Here is a 15,492-nt window from a genome sequence, read left to right as displayed (position 1 = left end):
GACGCCCTTCACCTGGCCAAGACTTTGTACGCCCAGAGCGTGAATGGCAAGTATGACATCTCGGACTGCCTGCTCGGACGCGCAGCTTCTCCTCCGATAGTGGCCGATTTCGTGGGTTTTGTGGAGATCAAGATGACCGAAGACGGCCGCGGGCCGAGGACTCTACGCCACCCAAGAAATAAGGACCGGGAGCTCCTGATGGTAAGCAACGCCGTCGCAGTTGCTTCTGGACCCCCTCTACCGCCATGTTTTATTTAGACAATAGGCGTGAAGTGAATACTGCGTCTCAAGAAGATCTTGTCGCCGCAGTAGTCTGTGCTGCAGGAAATCACAGAGATTGCTCCGTCAAACTTTATTGCTTGTTCGATTCTTTTACGCCTAGCAGCCTTCATGTTCCTGCTACAGATCTGTTTAGGACGGACGCCCAAATCCTTGCAGGCCAAGAAGTAGAAAATGAAATTTTGCAGGTGGACGTTAACCGTATTCGGGATATTGTAAGAGTGAACTCACTCGGTAAAGGCGTAGGGTCGTTTGTTTCAAAATTGAAAATAAATGAAGCCCGACTCTGTCTGCGAGCACGGGAAAAGTACGGACTCTGGCTGCTGCCGTCGCTCATTAACCATTCCTGCCTGCCGAACTCGAGGTGGCTGGTAGTGGGAAACGCCATGTTTATACATGCCACGAAGCCTATTGCGAGAGGAGAAGAGATCACTGTTTCTTACTTTGATGTCCTCGTTCCTTTGTCACAGCGCCAAGCCAAGTGCAAGAACCGGGGTTTCAAGTGCAACTGTAGGAGATGTATTTTGGAACACTCTTTCAGGAAATCCATGGATCCTATAGTTACTGTAAGCTTTGACCAATTGGATGAACATGCAAACAAATTGATTGCTGGAAGGTCTGATCAACAGCTTCCCGATATGGATCTTCAGCAACACACAGATTTTGCAAAGGCTTTTCCAGAGATAGAAGAGATGATCCGGAGTTCCCGTGTGTTAAAAAACGGAAGAAGAAAAGCTCTGGATTCGTGCATCTTTTTCGTCTGCGTACTTCCTATCCACAATGTTGAACGGCTTCTTTCCTTCTGGTGAGAAACTTATGGAGGCTATTCAAAGCACTGCGCCGGGTGACTTACGAAACCTGCACATGGCAGCAGGACGGTTAAAATATTTCCGGCGTTGGTTGGCGAATGAAGACGAAGCAGTTAATGCACGACGCGCATCAGACCAGGTAAGGGAGGCATGCATCAGTGTGTTTGGCAGACAGAGTGAAGATGTTCTCAACGCGCTCGTCCTCATGCATTCAAGCTGACTCATGTTTTCTGTTTTAGTAGTAGTATACCTGCCATTGCCTTTGTCAATTTTCAGTTTTAGTAATAGTATAGCTGCCATTGCCTTTCTCACTGCAAGATCATTTCCCATGTGCAAGACACGGCACGGCAGAGCGAATTTTATTACGAGTATCGAATTACATAGTTAAACTCTCTCTATATATATATGCATGCTAGTTAGTATTTGACAAAGGTGAACAGAGCGCCTTTTGTTGGCATGAATATGAAAGCTCAATCTAATGGAAAAAGTGGGTCCAGAAATAATTTTGAATACAAGTAGAGTGGTTTTAACGTGTTCGGTTCATTGTTTGAGACATTGATGCCTGATTAGATCTTGGAGTTGTTTGGTATCGAAGCAACGAGTTATATTGATTAATGATATAAAGAAATGTAATTTGCATTCGGTGTGGTTGAAGTACAAACTTGCTTGCCATTCAATACATTCAAATCTCCTCCATTTCTTTCATTACGTATGCTTTCAAACTCACTACTCCTTATATTTATATATAGTCAGACACTTTGTTATTAATGATCTTTAAATTACAGTTTATTTTTTATATATACATTGCAATGATGGATGATTTTTAATTTGTATTGCTATTGCACAGTTTTTCTTTTTTAAGAATGAGAAATATTTTTTTGGGGAAGGAAAGAAGGAAATATACGTGGTGTTACCGTTTTACGATAGGGAAAAAATCCAGATATCATCCGGTGATAAAAAGGGATAACATAAAAAGCTACATACGACTGTCTCATAAAAACTACTCTGAGAAAAAACACCAATATCAGAAAAACTGAGATGGACATACCCTGCAATACAAGTAACATAGATATAACCAAAAACTACATCCTGATGTCAAAAGCTACATACGACTGTCTCATAAAAACTACTGTGAGAAATTACACCGATATCAGAAAAACTAAGATGGACATACCCTGCAATACAAGTAACATAGATATAACCAAAAACTACATCCTGATGTAAAAAGCTTCCATTATTGTGCCATCACAATTCTCCCAATAACTGAAATAACTCAAAGTTCCAACAGAGAACTCCATAGCTTTCTTGGATAGCACATCGCTGTGTGTTAAGTTATTTGAAAATGTGTTTAGAAGAGCTCCAAAGCTTTCTTGGATAGCATATTCGCTGTGTTATAAGTTATTTGAAAATGTGTGTTATAAGTTGAAAATGTGTTTAAAGGACAGTAATCCAAAACACTGCATAGATTTCTGGATTATTTGTAAAAGAGGGCTAAGTTGAATGTTCTCAATAAGTTGAATGTTCTCAATAATGAATTGATTATTGATATGATTTGTAAAAAAGGGCTAAGTTGAATGTTCCCAATAATGATTTGATTATTGATTTGAGTTTTAAGCCCATTTGGTTATTAGTTGAGAGTCACCAAAAATTTGGACTTCCCTAATATCTCTCTTCTTCAGGACCTCCAGTAGTGACCAAAGACATAACAATAAAATTCGGCCTTACTGTTTGCTTCTCTGCCATGTTTGCTTCACTGCCATGAAGGTATCTAACGATGCTAAAATGGGTTTTGCTTAAAAGAAGTGCAACACCTATGCCGAAAAAGGAAGATCCAGAAATAGCTCATGGAACAACATAATCTATATTCAAGATGGTAAACAATCTATACTTTCTGTATCTCAGAGTTAATAAGGAATGTGAGCTTTTTGGTCTTTAACTTCATATTCCTTCATCTTTCTGCAAAATGAATGGTTAGTTTATAATTATAAACATCTTTAATTAAATACTTTCCTATTTAGATTTAAATGTATTATTTTACTGGGTGATTTTAATTAGATTTTCCTATTTTAACTTTGTAAATAAGAATATATAAATATATTTATATACCATGAAAGGAAGATATTTATATGTGAAAGTTAAAAATAGCATCGATCAGCTGTTTTCCTATTTTATAGATTTATTATTTTATTGAGTGATTTTAGATTAAATTTCTATCTTTGACTAATGTAAACGAGAACTGCAGGCAGCGATAGCCCCTGCCGGGTCGGAAATCTTTATACTTCAAACTGGTTATGAGTTTGAAAACAATACCATTTTACAAAAACTTCAAAGTAATTATAACGGGTTATAGGTTTGAATACACAATGATCGATTATATATAACTGATTATAGGTTTGAAAACACAACGATTTTCTAAAAAAGATAAAAGATACTGCATTCACAATGATGTTATTTGCACTATTTCTGTTCAGTGACTACTTAAGGTGCAATCACAGAGTTGACACCTCGGAATTACTCATCTTCGTTCATGCTGAGCGTGGCTCATGGCTGGTGACTTGTGAGGTCTAAGTGATAAGGAGGTGACGAGTCACCTTATTTAGGACTTATTTATGTTTTTTTTTAGTGCTTGGAGTCATTTTCCCATTTATTTTTGCTTGTGGAAAAACTTGTTAACAGTTATTGAACCAATTTTTAGAAGTAGTTTAGTGAGTCCATCATCAGGGCAATGGGATTTGTATTTTGAGAAGAGAGAGCGTGAAATTATGGAGCTATTGATAGTTGATTGAAAAAATATTCAATGTTTTTTTTGGTCGGTTTTCAAATGACTAACTAATTAATAATTATTTCTTTATTAATTTATATGTATATTAATTAATTTGTTTATCTATATATTAATTAATTAATTTATTATTATTAATAGTCTTATTATTAATAATTTATTTTTATTTAATTTATTATTATTATTTAATAAAATTAGTTTATATAATTAATGTATTTGTCTTAAGAAATATTAATCTCGGAAAGATCTAAAAGATTAATGTTAAAGGAATTAATCTAATATTAGTAATACATTATATAACTTAATGTATAAACAATTAAATAATATATTAATATATTAGTATATTGTTAATAGTTAATTAATATTATAGAAAATATTACTATGTTATTAACATAGCACTATAATATTAATATATTAATACTTATATAATGTAATATAATATATCTTATATTAATGAAGTGTCTTAAATGAATTAATGGATTAATACCTTAATATCAAGATAATAATCTATTAATTTATTATGGAAATGTATTAATAAGTTATTGTATTAAAATTAATATAATAATAAATTAGTAAATTAATATTAATGAAATACAATAACAATTTTATTTAATTAATTATTTATTATTATTAATTATTATTTTAGATTTTACTGTTGTGTATTTAAGTTATTAATTAATTTATTATTATTATTATTAGATTTTAATGTTATGTATTTAAGTTCTTTGTAATGTATTAAATACTATACTAGTAATGTGCTTAATCAAGGTTTATTTATGTTGACTAATTAAATTTTGTCTAAAAAAGGTTAAAATTTTTATTTTATTTATTTATATATATATATATATATATATATATATATATATTTTAATGAATGAATGATTGTATATTTGTGTTTACTGTTTTTTAATTTTATTTAATAAGGGTTTGTGTTACTTAATTTTAGTCCGTCGTCTCTATTCATGTTGTTGGAAGATTTTTCGATTTCAATTGCTTCTTTCACCCTTCTTTTTAAATAATGGTCTTCCTTATGAATTAAGTTTGCTTGTTCGCATTTTCCCATTGTCACAAATTCCGCCGAGGGAAATGTTTTGTATTGTTTTTTTGAGGTTAAAGGCTTGTATTGTTTTTTGAGTTTAAAAATAGATGTTTGAATTCTTATATTTTAACAAAATTCTCATAAATATCAAGCCAAGCCATAAACCTAGATTTTCTAATTTCTTGAATCCTTCTAAAATCATTTAACAAAATTCTCATAAATATCAAACCATGAACCTAGACTCTCTAATTTCTTGGATCCTTAATAAAAGAAAACAAAAATAATAATAACTATAAACAAGTTGTTACATAATATTAATTATTAATTATATTTTTCACCATTAATTTCATGTGTGAATTATTCACCGTTAGATGCCTCTGCACTAATTACTCGCATTTAAAAAAAAATCAAGCGGTTACATAATATTAATTATTAATTATAATATTCACCATTAATTTCATATCTGAATTATAAGATGCATCTGCACTAATTACTCGCATTTTTAAAAAAATCAAGCAATGGCATTTATTTTAGTGTTATTAGAAAACAAATCACATATAACGTACCTGGGTTTGCAAGCGACACCCAGCCATATTTAGCCCTCAATTTACCAAATATTTTAAAATAAAATCAAATCAAATGAACAACAATCAAATCAAATATTTCAAGTGCCCATGCACTTACAATCTTTTAGTGGTCTCTGCACAAGTGCACAATTTATGCAATGCGAGATTCGATCGACGGCTTCCTGTGCATGCTTGCCTGAAATACAGAGTTGGACTATTATAAAAAAATGAACAAATATGTTCTTTTGTAATTTGTATTGGGCACAAACATACAGATAGAACGATGTTAGTCTGGATACGTAACACGGATTTTCTTGAATCGTAAACATATTTTCTTGAATCGTAAACATATGGAATATATGCAATTCAGGTTCACTTCAAGATTGCATGCCTTTTTTTTGATAATTATATATATATGTAATTTACTTTATATATATTTGTGCACTATTTTTTATATTTATTCATTCAACTAAAACGCACACCCAGCGTAGGAACAGTAATTGAAATTAAAAATAAAAAATTAATAAGAAATAAAACAATTAAAAGGATTTGTTGGGCAAGCATTTGGGGAGTGCATGCAACCCACTTGTCACATCATTGCTATTTCAGGTAATCCAAGAAGAGAGTTATATTTCCATGGATTTTGTTATGAGAATATCAGAGAATGTTACCTGGTAGGAAGCCTCTAAAAGGTTATTTTAGAGCAAGATGTGTTGTAACCTTGTATGTAGATGTGTTGTAAATTGGTATATTTTAGGTTATTCAACAACAAGATGTGTTGTATGTTGGAAATAATAATCCCAACTACCGCCTTGAGACACTGACAAACATCATGTTTGCCTAGTGCGATTTTGTTTGCAAGCACAAGAACAAAATTCAGAATAGAAGTTCAAAGTGGACCATTCCGCAACACATCATAGAAGTTAAATCAATTAATGAAGGTTAATAAAAAAGTATCTGTCATGTAATTAATGTCAAGTTTGTATGTTAAGATAAATATACAAGTAAAAGTCATTTGTAATGTTGGGCATGTTGGGCAAGTTAGAGACCCAGCGTGAAGTAGTGAGGAGAAAATCGTGGAGGAAATATTGGTGGGCACGTGAAAACCAGTTTTACAGAGCTTTACTCCGCAACCCAGTGATACGTACATCACAGTAAGTTTGTTGTGTTTTTCACTTGGAGGTGCAGCCTCCATTTATCATGAGAATGTAATTTCTTTATGTTTTAACATAAAATATATAGTGTGGCTAGTTGCGTTATGGCATTAATCTTTCACTGTTGATCTAGATTGTCATTAATGTCAATATGAAGCCAAGGAGCTATCAGAGCAGAGCTATCAAAGCAGAGAAGAGAAGCAAGTGTAAGAGCGGAAGATTGAGGAGGAGCCACATCGGAGGAGCCATATCAGGAGTATCGCGTGTAATGTATGCCCAAGAAGAACCGAGAGGAAGAATTCATCAAAAGAAGCAAAGAGGAATCATAATGGGTCTTTGAATCCGGTTGAAGAATCAGAGTGAAGCTCAGAGAGAATCAACGATGTATGAATTTGCAGAAGGCAGGCTCAGAGAGAGTTGAGCAGCGGAAAAGTGAAAGGCCAAAACCCTGAAGAAAACCCAAAACCACAGGAAAAACACTGAAGAAATGAATCAAAGTCAAAGTGAGGAGACAGATGAAGATTGAACGCACAGGACCATTGGATCTCGGAGATCAACGGACAAGGTCGAAAGAAATGATCGGCTAAGATTAAATTGCGCAAACTGGTGTCAAGAAATGAACGACGAAGATTGATTTAAGTAGTAGCGGAAGAGGAATCCAGAGAAGGAGTCGTAGCCGTCTATGGTAGAAGATCTACGGTCATCGGGTACAAACAAGCTCGGTCGTTAGTCAACGAAGGAAGGCGGATTTAAAGCTATAAGCGGGATTTCAGGCGGATGCAAAATGGTAAGTGGTATTTAGACGAGAGTGCTCGATTCCATTCAATGGTTGGCATGTAGCAACTAGAGGAGAGAGAAAAACTGCTCATTTTGGGCGAGTAACTCTCATGCAAGTAGTCCACCCGAAATCGCTGTAGACCGTCAGATTTTGGGGGTTGAAATCTACGGTGGAGAATGAACTCGATAAAGTTAAACCTCGGGAACTGTGTCCAAGCGGGTTACGTCATCACCATTGTAATACACCCAAACGCTATATCGCGTCCGCAGTATCGGAGGTTATGCATCGCAAGTTATAAAGGAATGGCACACTATAAACTGCGATTGCGATATATATATACGGACCCGACGGAATTATTAAAAACAATTTATAATCATATCGCATCCAGTAGGGGCAATCGGTAATCGGCCATCGACGATGTTATAGGCACGATGTATAAAAGACCTCCAAAAACTTGCGATTGCGATTGAGATAGTGACGTGGTTGGTGGGACCACCCATTATATATTTCTAACTATGTTAATGGGGCATCGGCTAGGTTGCGATTGCGATTACGGGATTATTAATGTATATTGTATGAATATTAAAAAAGGGGGGCTTCTCTGATATTTTTTTTAATATGCAACATTAGTGTAATTCGGCCTCTCTTCCACATTAACATGTCTTGTGAGTATTGATGAATTCGAAGAGATAGAGGAAGTCGAAGAGTGAGCGTAGAGGAAGCTGAAAGATCAAGCGAGTGTTAAGGAAGCTAAAGCTCAAGCGAGCAAGGAGGAAGCCAAAGGTTAGGCGTATCAGGCATATAAAACAGAGAACAAGGAAAGTTTAATGGGGCTGGCAAACTGTAAGAAACAAAGGAAGTCGAAGTTCTGGCAGAAGTGGAAGGAACGGGAGGACAGAAGTAAGTCATAGGTCCAGCAGGGTTGGGAGCAGAGAATTACAACCAAACAGATCTAGACAGTTTACATCTGAGGGTTGGAGCCCTTGAGGTTGGTGCCTCAGAACTTGAAAGGATTGGTGTCCTAGGAGTTGGTGCTCCTAAAATTCAAGGTTGGTGCCTTGATAAGACAGGGTTGGTGCTTTGGAGGTTGGAGCCTTACAAAGAGTTCAAGTTGGTGCTTGGCAACTGATTGAAACCATATATCCATATATATATATATATATATAATATATATATATATTGTACTTGATTTATTGAAAAGATCACATTAATAAAAACATCTATTGCTGTTATCTATTTCTGTGTTCCAAATATAAATGTTTTTAACTGATAAAAATAATAATTGAAAAGAAATATCGATTCACCCCCCCTCTCAGTATTTCCAACAATTGGTATCAGAGTGGGTTTCTTCATATCAGCCTAACAGCTTGAAGAAGGATTCTTAGTCATGATGAGAAATCAAGAAGTGTTAGGAAGACCTCCTCTATTCGATGGCACTAATTTTGGTTTCTGGAAAAAGAGAATGTCCTACTACTTAATGTCCCTTGGACCTGAAGTTTGGCATTCGGTCTTAAATGAGTACATAGCTCCTTCCATTCTTCCAATAGATCAAGACGAAAGGAAAGTCTATGTTGCAAATGCAAAAGCGTTAAACTCCATCATTAGTGGAATCACTGATTCTGAATTTACAAAAGTCATGAATTGTAACTCTGCCAAAGAAGTATGGGATAAGTTAATTAGCTTATACGACGGGGACTCCAAAGTCAAGAAGGAAAAGCTTCAAACTCTTAGAAGGCAATTTGAAAGTCTGAAATTGGATGATGAAAATGATATTGCATCATACTTTCTCCGAGTAGCTGAAGTGGTCAACTCTCTTAAAGGATTGGAAGAAAACATTGAAGAAAGCACCATCGTTCAAAAGGTCTTAAGATCTCTCCCAGACAAATTTGACTCCAAAGTAAGTGCCATAGAAGAAATGAAGGATCTAGATACTCTCAAGATGGATGAACTCCATGGAATCCTCATTGCCTATGAGATGAGAAAAGGTTGCCCAAGTTCCAAAGATGCAACATTCAAGGCCTCAAAATTAAAAAAGGGGAAGAAAGGAATGTCAGTAGTGATGACTCCGATGTTGAATCCAAATTGGCGCAATTTGTACGAAGGCTGAAGAAAGGATCTAAGCTAAAAGGTAAATACCTTCTTATTTGTTTCAAATGTGGAAAAATAGGTCATTATGTTGCAAAATGTCCTCATAAGCATGATAGTGATGATGAAGAAAATTCTAAAAGGATGGTATACAAAAATAAAGGGTTCAATAAGAAGAATTTCCTCTCTAAGCAAGATGAGTCTGATGAAGATGAATTTGTAGTCATCAAAAAGAAATCAACTAACCAGTTCCCTCATCGCAAAGGAGGTAATGAAAAATCAGATGAAGAAAATGACCATGCTGGAAGCCAAGAAGTATTATTCATGGCATTCACAAATGATGATGACTCAGGGTTAGATGGAAATGTAGATGAATTATTAATAAGTTCCATTGAAGAAAATGAGAAATTACGGAATAAAATCATTTCTCTCAAGGTAGAAAACGAGGAAACAAAAAGAATGGAAGATCTCTTGAAAAATAAGCTAAAAGAAAAAGAAGAAGCTTGTGAAGAACGTGAAGCCGAAATAGTATCTCTGAGGAAGGAATTGGAGCAAGTTAAAAAGGGTTGGAAAAGCTCTCAAATACTTGACACTATCCTAAATAATCAAAAACCTCAACATGACAAATCTGGAATAGGTTTTAAAGGAGAATCATCAAGTACTAAGAATAATGTGAAAAGCTATGTCGACGTATTTTCCAGCAACCCAAAAGAAGAAAGATTATTTCATCAAAGGCTGATCCCAGATCCAAAGAATGAAGAGAGAGTAACTCCAAGGAAAAATGTTGATTCGAATCATGGATGTTACAACAGATACAAAACAGTTTTTCATCAAAGGCCCATCTCAAATCCAAAGAATGAAGCAAGAGTAACTCCAAGGAAGAATGTTGATTCAAATCATGGCTATTACAACAGGTACAAAACTATCTTTTTTGGGCATTGTTTCCATTGTAAAAATTTTGGTCATCAAGCTAGACATTGCATGGCTCGTAAGAACGACACACCAAAACTGAAGGATCAAATAAACAAACCATATGGCCCCAAAGGGCGAGGACAAATCAAGACCTACAATTCTTTTGATCCCTTAGCCAAATTTGATCTGATTTTCTCATTATGTAATAATAATGGACACAATGAACAAAATTGACCACTCAAAAGAGGAAAAGCAAGAAGTGAGAATCCCAACATGAATAAATGTGGCCTAGCTCTATGTGCTCAAAATAATGAAAATCATTGGTTTGTGGATAGTGGGTGCTCCAGACATATGACAGGGGACAACAGGAAGTTTGTCTCATTGAACAAAAAGGAAGGAAATGTATCATTTGGAAGTGGATCCGCCAAAATTGCTGGAAAAGGAATTTTTACTCTTATTAATGGAAAAGGAAAAGCTCAAAATGCTTTGCTAGTAAACGAGCTCAAACACAACCTCCTGAGTGTTAGCCAAATCTGTGATCAAGGACATAATGTTGTCTTTAGCACTAAAGACTGTGAAATAAGGAACTCTTCCTCAGGGGAACTTGTAGCGAAAGGGGTTCGAACACCAGACAACATCTATATTTAGAACAAGATTCAAGAAGATAAATGCTACTTAAGTCAAACAGATGAAAGTTGGTTGTGGCAAAAGCGACTTGGACATACAAGCTTCGATAACTTGATCAATATCAACAAGATTAAAGCAGTACGAGACATTCCAAATTTATTCAAACCAAATCAAGGAATATGTGGTCCATGTCAACATGGAAAGCAAACCAGAACCAGCCACAAGACCAAGGAGTTTTCTACATCAAAGCCTTTGGAGATCATCCATGCTAATTTATGTGGACCAACTAGAACTCCGACACTCCAAGGAGAAAGGTACTTTGCTTTATTTTTTGATGACTATACTAGAATGATGTGGATATATTTTATAAAATATAAATCCGAAGCATTTGAGTGTTTTAAGAATCTTAAAGCTCTTGTAGAAAATGAAAAGGACTCAAAGATTAAGTGCCTCAGAACAGATAGAGGGGGAGAATTCACATCAAAAGAATTTAATGAATTCTGTAAAATACATGGAATTAAAAGAGAACTCTCTGCTGCTAGAATACCCAAGCAAAATGGGGTAGTTGAAAGAAGAAACCGAAAAGTTCAAGAAATGGAAAGAACAATGTTAATAGCAGCTGACTTGCAGCCAAAATTCTAGAGAGAAGCAGTCGGGACCACTGTCTATACCTTGAATTGAACTCAATTAAGACCAAATAATGAAAAGACTCCTTATGAATTATGGAAAGGAAGACCTGCTTCAGTAAAATAATTCAAGATTTTTGGAAGCGAGTGCTTCATAAAAATCAATGATGGCTCACCAGGAAAGTTTGATTCTCGGGTTGACAAAGGGATCTTCCTTGGATATTCTACACGGAGCAAAGCCTACAAGTGTTACAATAACTGACTACGGAAAATAGTGGAAAGCATTGATGTGAAGATTGATGAAGACCTTCCAGAGAAAGAAATTGAAGAACATGAAGTTGATCCTCTCATTGAAGAAGAAGAACCTGAAGAAGAAGGAAAAAATCAAGAAATACCCAAGGAAAAAGAACAATCTCAAACTCCTTCAAAGATGAAACTTCTCCAAAAATATCACCCAGAAGAGCAGATTATTGGCAATATAGATGAAGGGATGCAAACCCGAAGAAGGATGACAAATGCACCAAAGAAAAATGATATTGCTCTTCTATCCATGATAGAACCAGAAACATTTACTGAAGCAACTAAGGATCTTCATTGGGTAAAAGCCATGGAAGAAGAAATCTCTCAAATTGAGAAGAATGAGACATGGGCGCTGGTACCTCGTCCAAAGGACAAAAACATAATAGGAACCAAGTGGGTGTTTAAAAACAAAATGAATGAAGATGGACAAATCATCAGAAACAAGGCAAGGCTTGTTTGTAAAGGCTACTCACAAATTGAAGTTATTGAATTTGACGAAACATTTGCACTAGTAGCTCGGGTGGAAGCTATCAGGATGTTCTTGGCATTTTCCTGCTCAAAAGGATTCAAAATCTATCAAATAGACATAAAATCAACATTTCTCAATGGGGAACTCAAGGAAGAAGTCTACATGGAGCAACCAGAAGGGTTTAATCTAACAGAAGGAAAAGACTTTGTTTGTAAGTTGAAAAATGCATTATATGGGTTGAAACAAGCTCCTAGAGCTTGGTACGCAAGATTGGATCACTATCTACAACAACAAGGCTTCAAGAAGGCGGTGTCAGGAAGTAATATCTACATAAAGACGGATGAGGATAAGTTACTAGTCACACTTTTTTATGTTGATGATCTACTTTTTTCTAGTAATAATGATGAGATGAGCCATGAGTTTTCTCAAAATATGTCAAAAGAGTTTGAGATGTCAATGATAGGAGAGTTATCTCACTTCCTTGGACTACAAGTATCTCAAACCACCGTAGGCATGTTTATATCTCAAGCCAAATATCTTAAAGACATGCTTAAAAGATATGGAATGGAACTCTGTGCACCCATGAGAACACCTATGACCACAAGTTGCAAATTGAGAAAAAATGATGACTCCCCTCCGGTAGATGCAACTCATTACAGGTTAATAATTGGAGCCCTTCTGTACTTAACTGCTACGAGACTCGACATTATGCAAGCAGTAGGAATGGTGGGAAGATTTCAATCAGCTCCTAAACAATCCCATTTGTTGGTTGTGAAAATAATTCTCAGATACCTGAAAGGAACTCCTGATTTCGGTCTCTGGTACCCTAAGAGCTCAACTCTTACTTTGACTGCATACACCGATGCTGACTAGTCAGGAAGTTTCGATGATCGAAAAAGTACTAGTGGAAATGCATTCTTCCTGGGACACTGTTTAGTATCTTGGCTCAGTAAAAAAACATACATCCATATCACTATCTACAGCTGAAGCTGAGTATATAGCTGCCGCAGATTGTTGTACTCAAATACTATGGATGAAGGAAGCTCTAAAAGATGTCAACATGGGTACAAATCAACCGATTACCATTTATTGTGATAACACAAGTGCGATTAGCCTCAGCGAAAATCCAGTGATGCACTCAAAGACCAAACATATACCAATCAAGTATCATTTCCTTCGTGAACAAGTCGCTGAACAAAATATCATCTTGGAGTATATCAATACTAAGGAGCAAATAGCTGATATTTTCACAAAACCTCTTCCTCGAGAAGCATTTGAACATCTTCATCAAAAGATGGGGGTTATCTCTTTAGCATCACTTAAGTTGATTCATAAATATGTTGCAGGACAGGGGGAGCAGTTCAACAGGGGGAGTCCTTGTACACTCCTTTGCCACTGATGTCAAAGGGGGAGAGAAGAAGAATATTGCCATCAATGACAAAATGGGAGATTGTTGATCTAGATTGTCATTAATGTCAATATGAAGCCAAGGAGCTATCAAAGCAGAGAAGAGAAGCAAGTGTAAGAGTGGAAGATTGAGGAGGAGCCACATCAGAGGAGCCATATCAGGAGTATCGCTTGTAATGTATGACCAAGAAGAACCGAGAGGAAGAATTCATCAAAAGAAGAAAAGAGGAATCATAATGGGTCTTTGAATCTGATTGAAGAATCAAAGTGAAGCTCAGAGAGAATCAACAACGTATGAATTCACAAAAGGCAGGCTCAAAGAGAGTTGAGCAGTGGAAAAGTGAAAGGCCGAACCCTGAAGAAAACCTGAAACCACAAGAAAAACACTGAATAAATGAATCAAATTCAAAGTGAGGAGACAGATGAAGATTGAACGCACAGGAACCATTGGATCTCGGAGATCAACGGATGAGGTCGAAGGAAATGATCGGCCAAGATTAAATCACGTAGATTGGTGTCAAGAAATGAACGAAAGAGATTGATTTAAGCAATAGCAGAAGAGGAATCTGGAGAAGGAGTCGCAGCTGTCGATGGTAGAAGATCTACGGTCATTGGGGACAAACAAGCTCGGGCGTTAGTCAACGAAGGAAGGCGGATTTAAAGCTATAAGTAGGATTTCGGGTGGATGCAAAATGGTAAGTGGTATTTAGAGGAGAGCACCCGATTCCATTCAATGGTTGACACGTAGCAACTAGAGGAGAGAGAAAAATTGCTCATTTCGTGCGGGTAACACTCGTGCAAGTAGTCCACCTGTAATCACTGTAGACTGTCGAATTTTGGGGGTTGAAATCTACGTTGGAGAATGAACCCGATAAAGTTAAAGCTCGGGAACTGTGTCCAAGCGGGTTACGTCATCACCATTGTAATACGCCCAAACGCTATATCGTGTCCGCCGTATTGGAGGTTATGCATCGCAAGTTATAAAGGAATGGCACACTATAAACTGCGATTGCGATATATATATATATATATATATATATATAATATATATATACGGACCCGATGGAATTATTAAAAACAGTTTATAATCATATCGCATCCAGTAGGGGCAATCGGAAATCGGCCATCGGCGATGTTATAGGCACGATGTATAAAAGACCTCCAGAAACTTGCAATTGCGATTGAGATAGTGACGTCGCTGGTGGGACCACCCATTATATATTTCTAACTATGTTAATGGGGCATCGGATAGGTTGTGATTGCGATTGCAGGATTATTAATGTATATTGTATGAATATTAAAAAAAGGGGGGCCTCTCTGATATTTTCTTTAATATGCAGCCTCTCTTCCACATTAACGTGTCCTGTGAGTATTGATGAATTCGAAGAGACAGAGGAAGCCGAAGAGTGAGTGCAGAGGAAGCTGAAAGATCAAGCGAGCATTGAGGAAGTTGAAGCTCAAGCAAGCAAGGAGGAAGCCAAAGGTCAGGCGTATCAGGGATATAAAACAGAGAACAAGGAAAGTTTAATGGGGCTGGCGAACTGTAAGAAACAAAGGAAGCCAAAGTTCTGGCAGAAGTGGAAGGAACAAGAGGACAGAAGTAAGTCATAGGTCCAGCAGGGTTGGGAGTAGAGAATTACAACCAAACAGATCCAGACAGTT

General features: G+C 36.2%; 1 protein-coding gene across 1 annotated transcript; it reads left to right on the top strand.

The window, feature by feature from the left end:
• Positions 1-245: 245 nt before the first annotated feature.
• LOC149196174 (methyltransferase FGSG_00040-like) lies at positions 246-1,088 on the top strand. The gene has a single exon (XM_089408204.1). The coding sequence runs from the start codon at positions 246-248 to the stop codon at positions 1,086-1,088; it is 843 nt and encodes a 280-aa protein (XP_089264330.1).
• The last annotated feature ends 14,404 nt before the right edge of the window (positions 1,089-15,492 follow it).

This window comes from Pinus tabuliformis, chromosome 2_2 (assembly GCF_031772625.1).
Source record: "Pinus tabuliformis cultivar Carrire ecotype Pingquan chromosome 2_2, CPIR1, whole genome shotgun sequence".
NCBI lineage: Eukaryota > Viridiplantae > Streptophyta > Pinopsida > Pinales > Pinaceae > Pinus > Pinus tabuliformis.
Note: the sequence above shows the minus strand (reverse complement) of the source record. Positions and strands in the feature narration are given on the sequence as shown.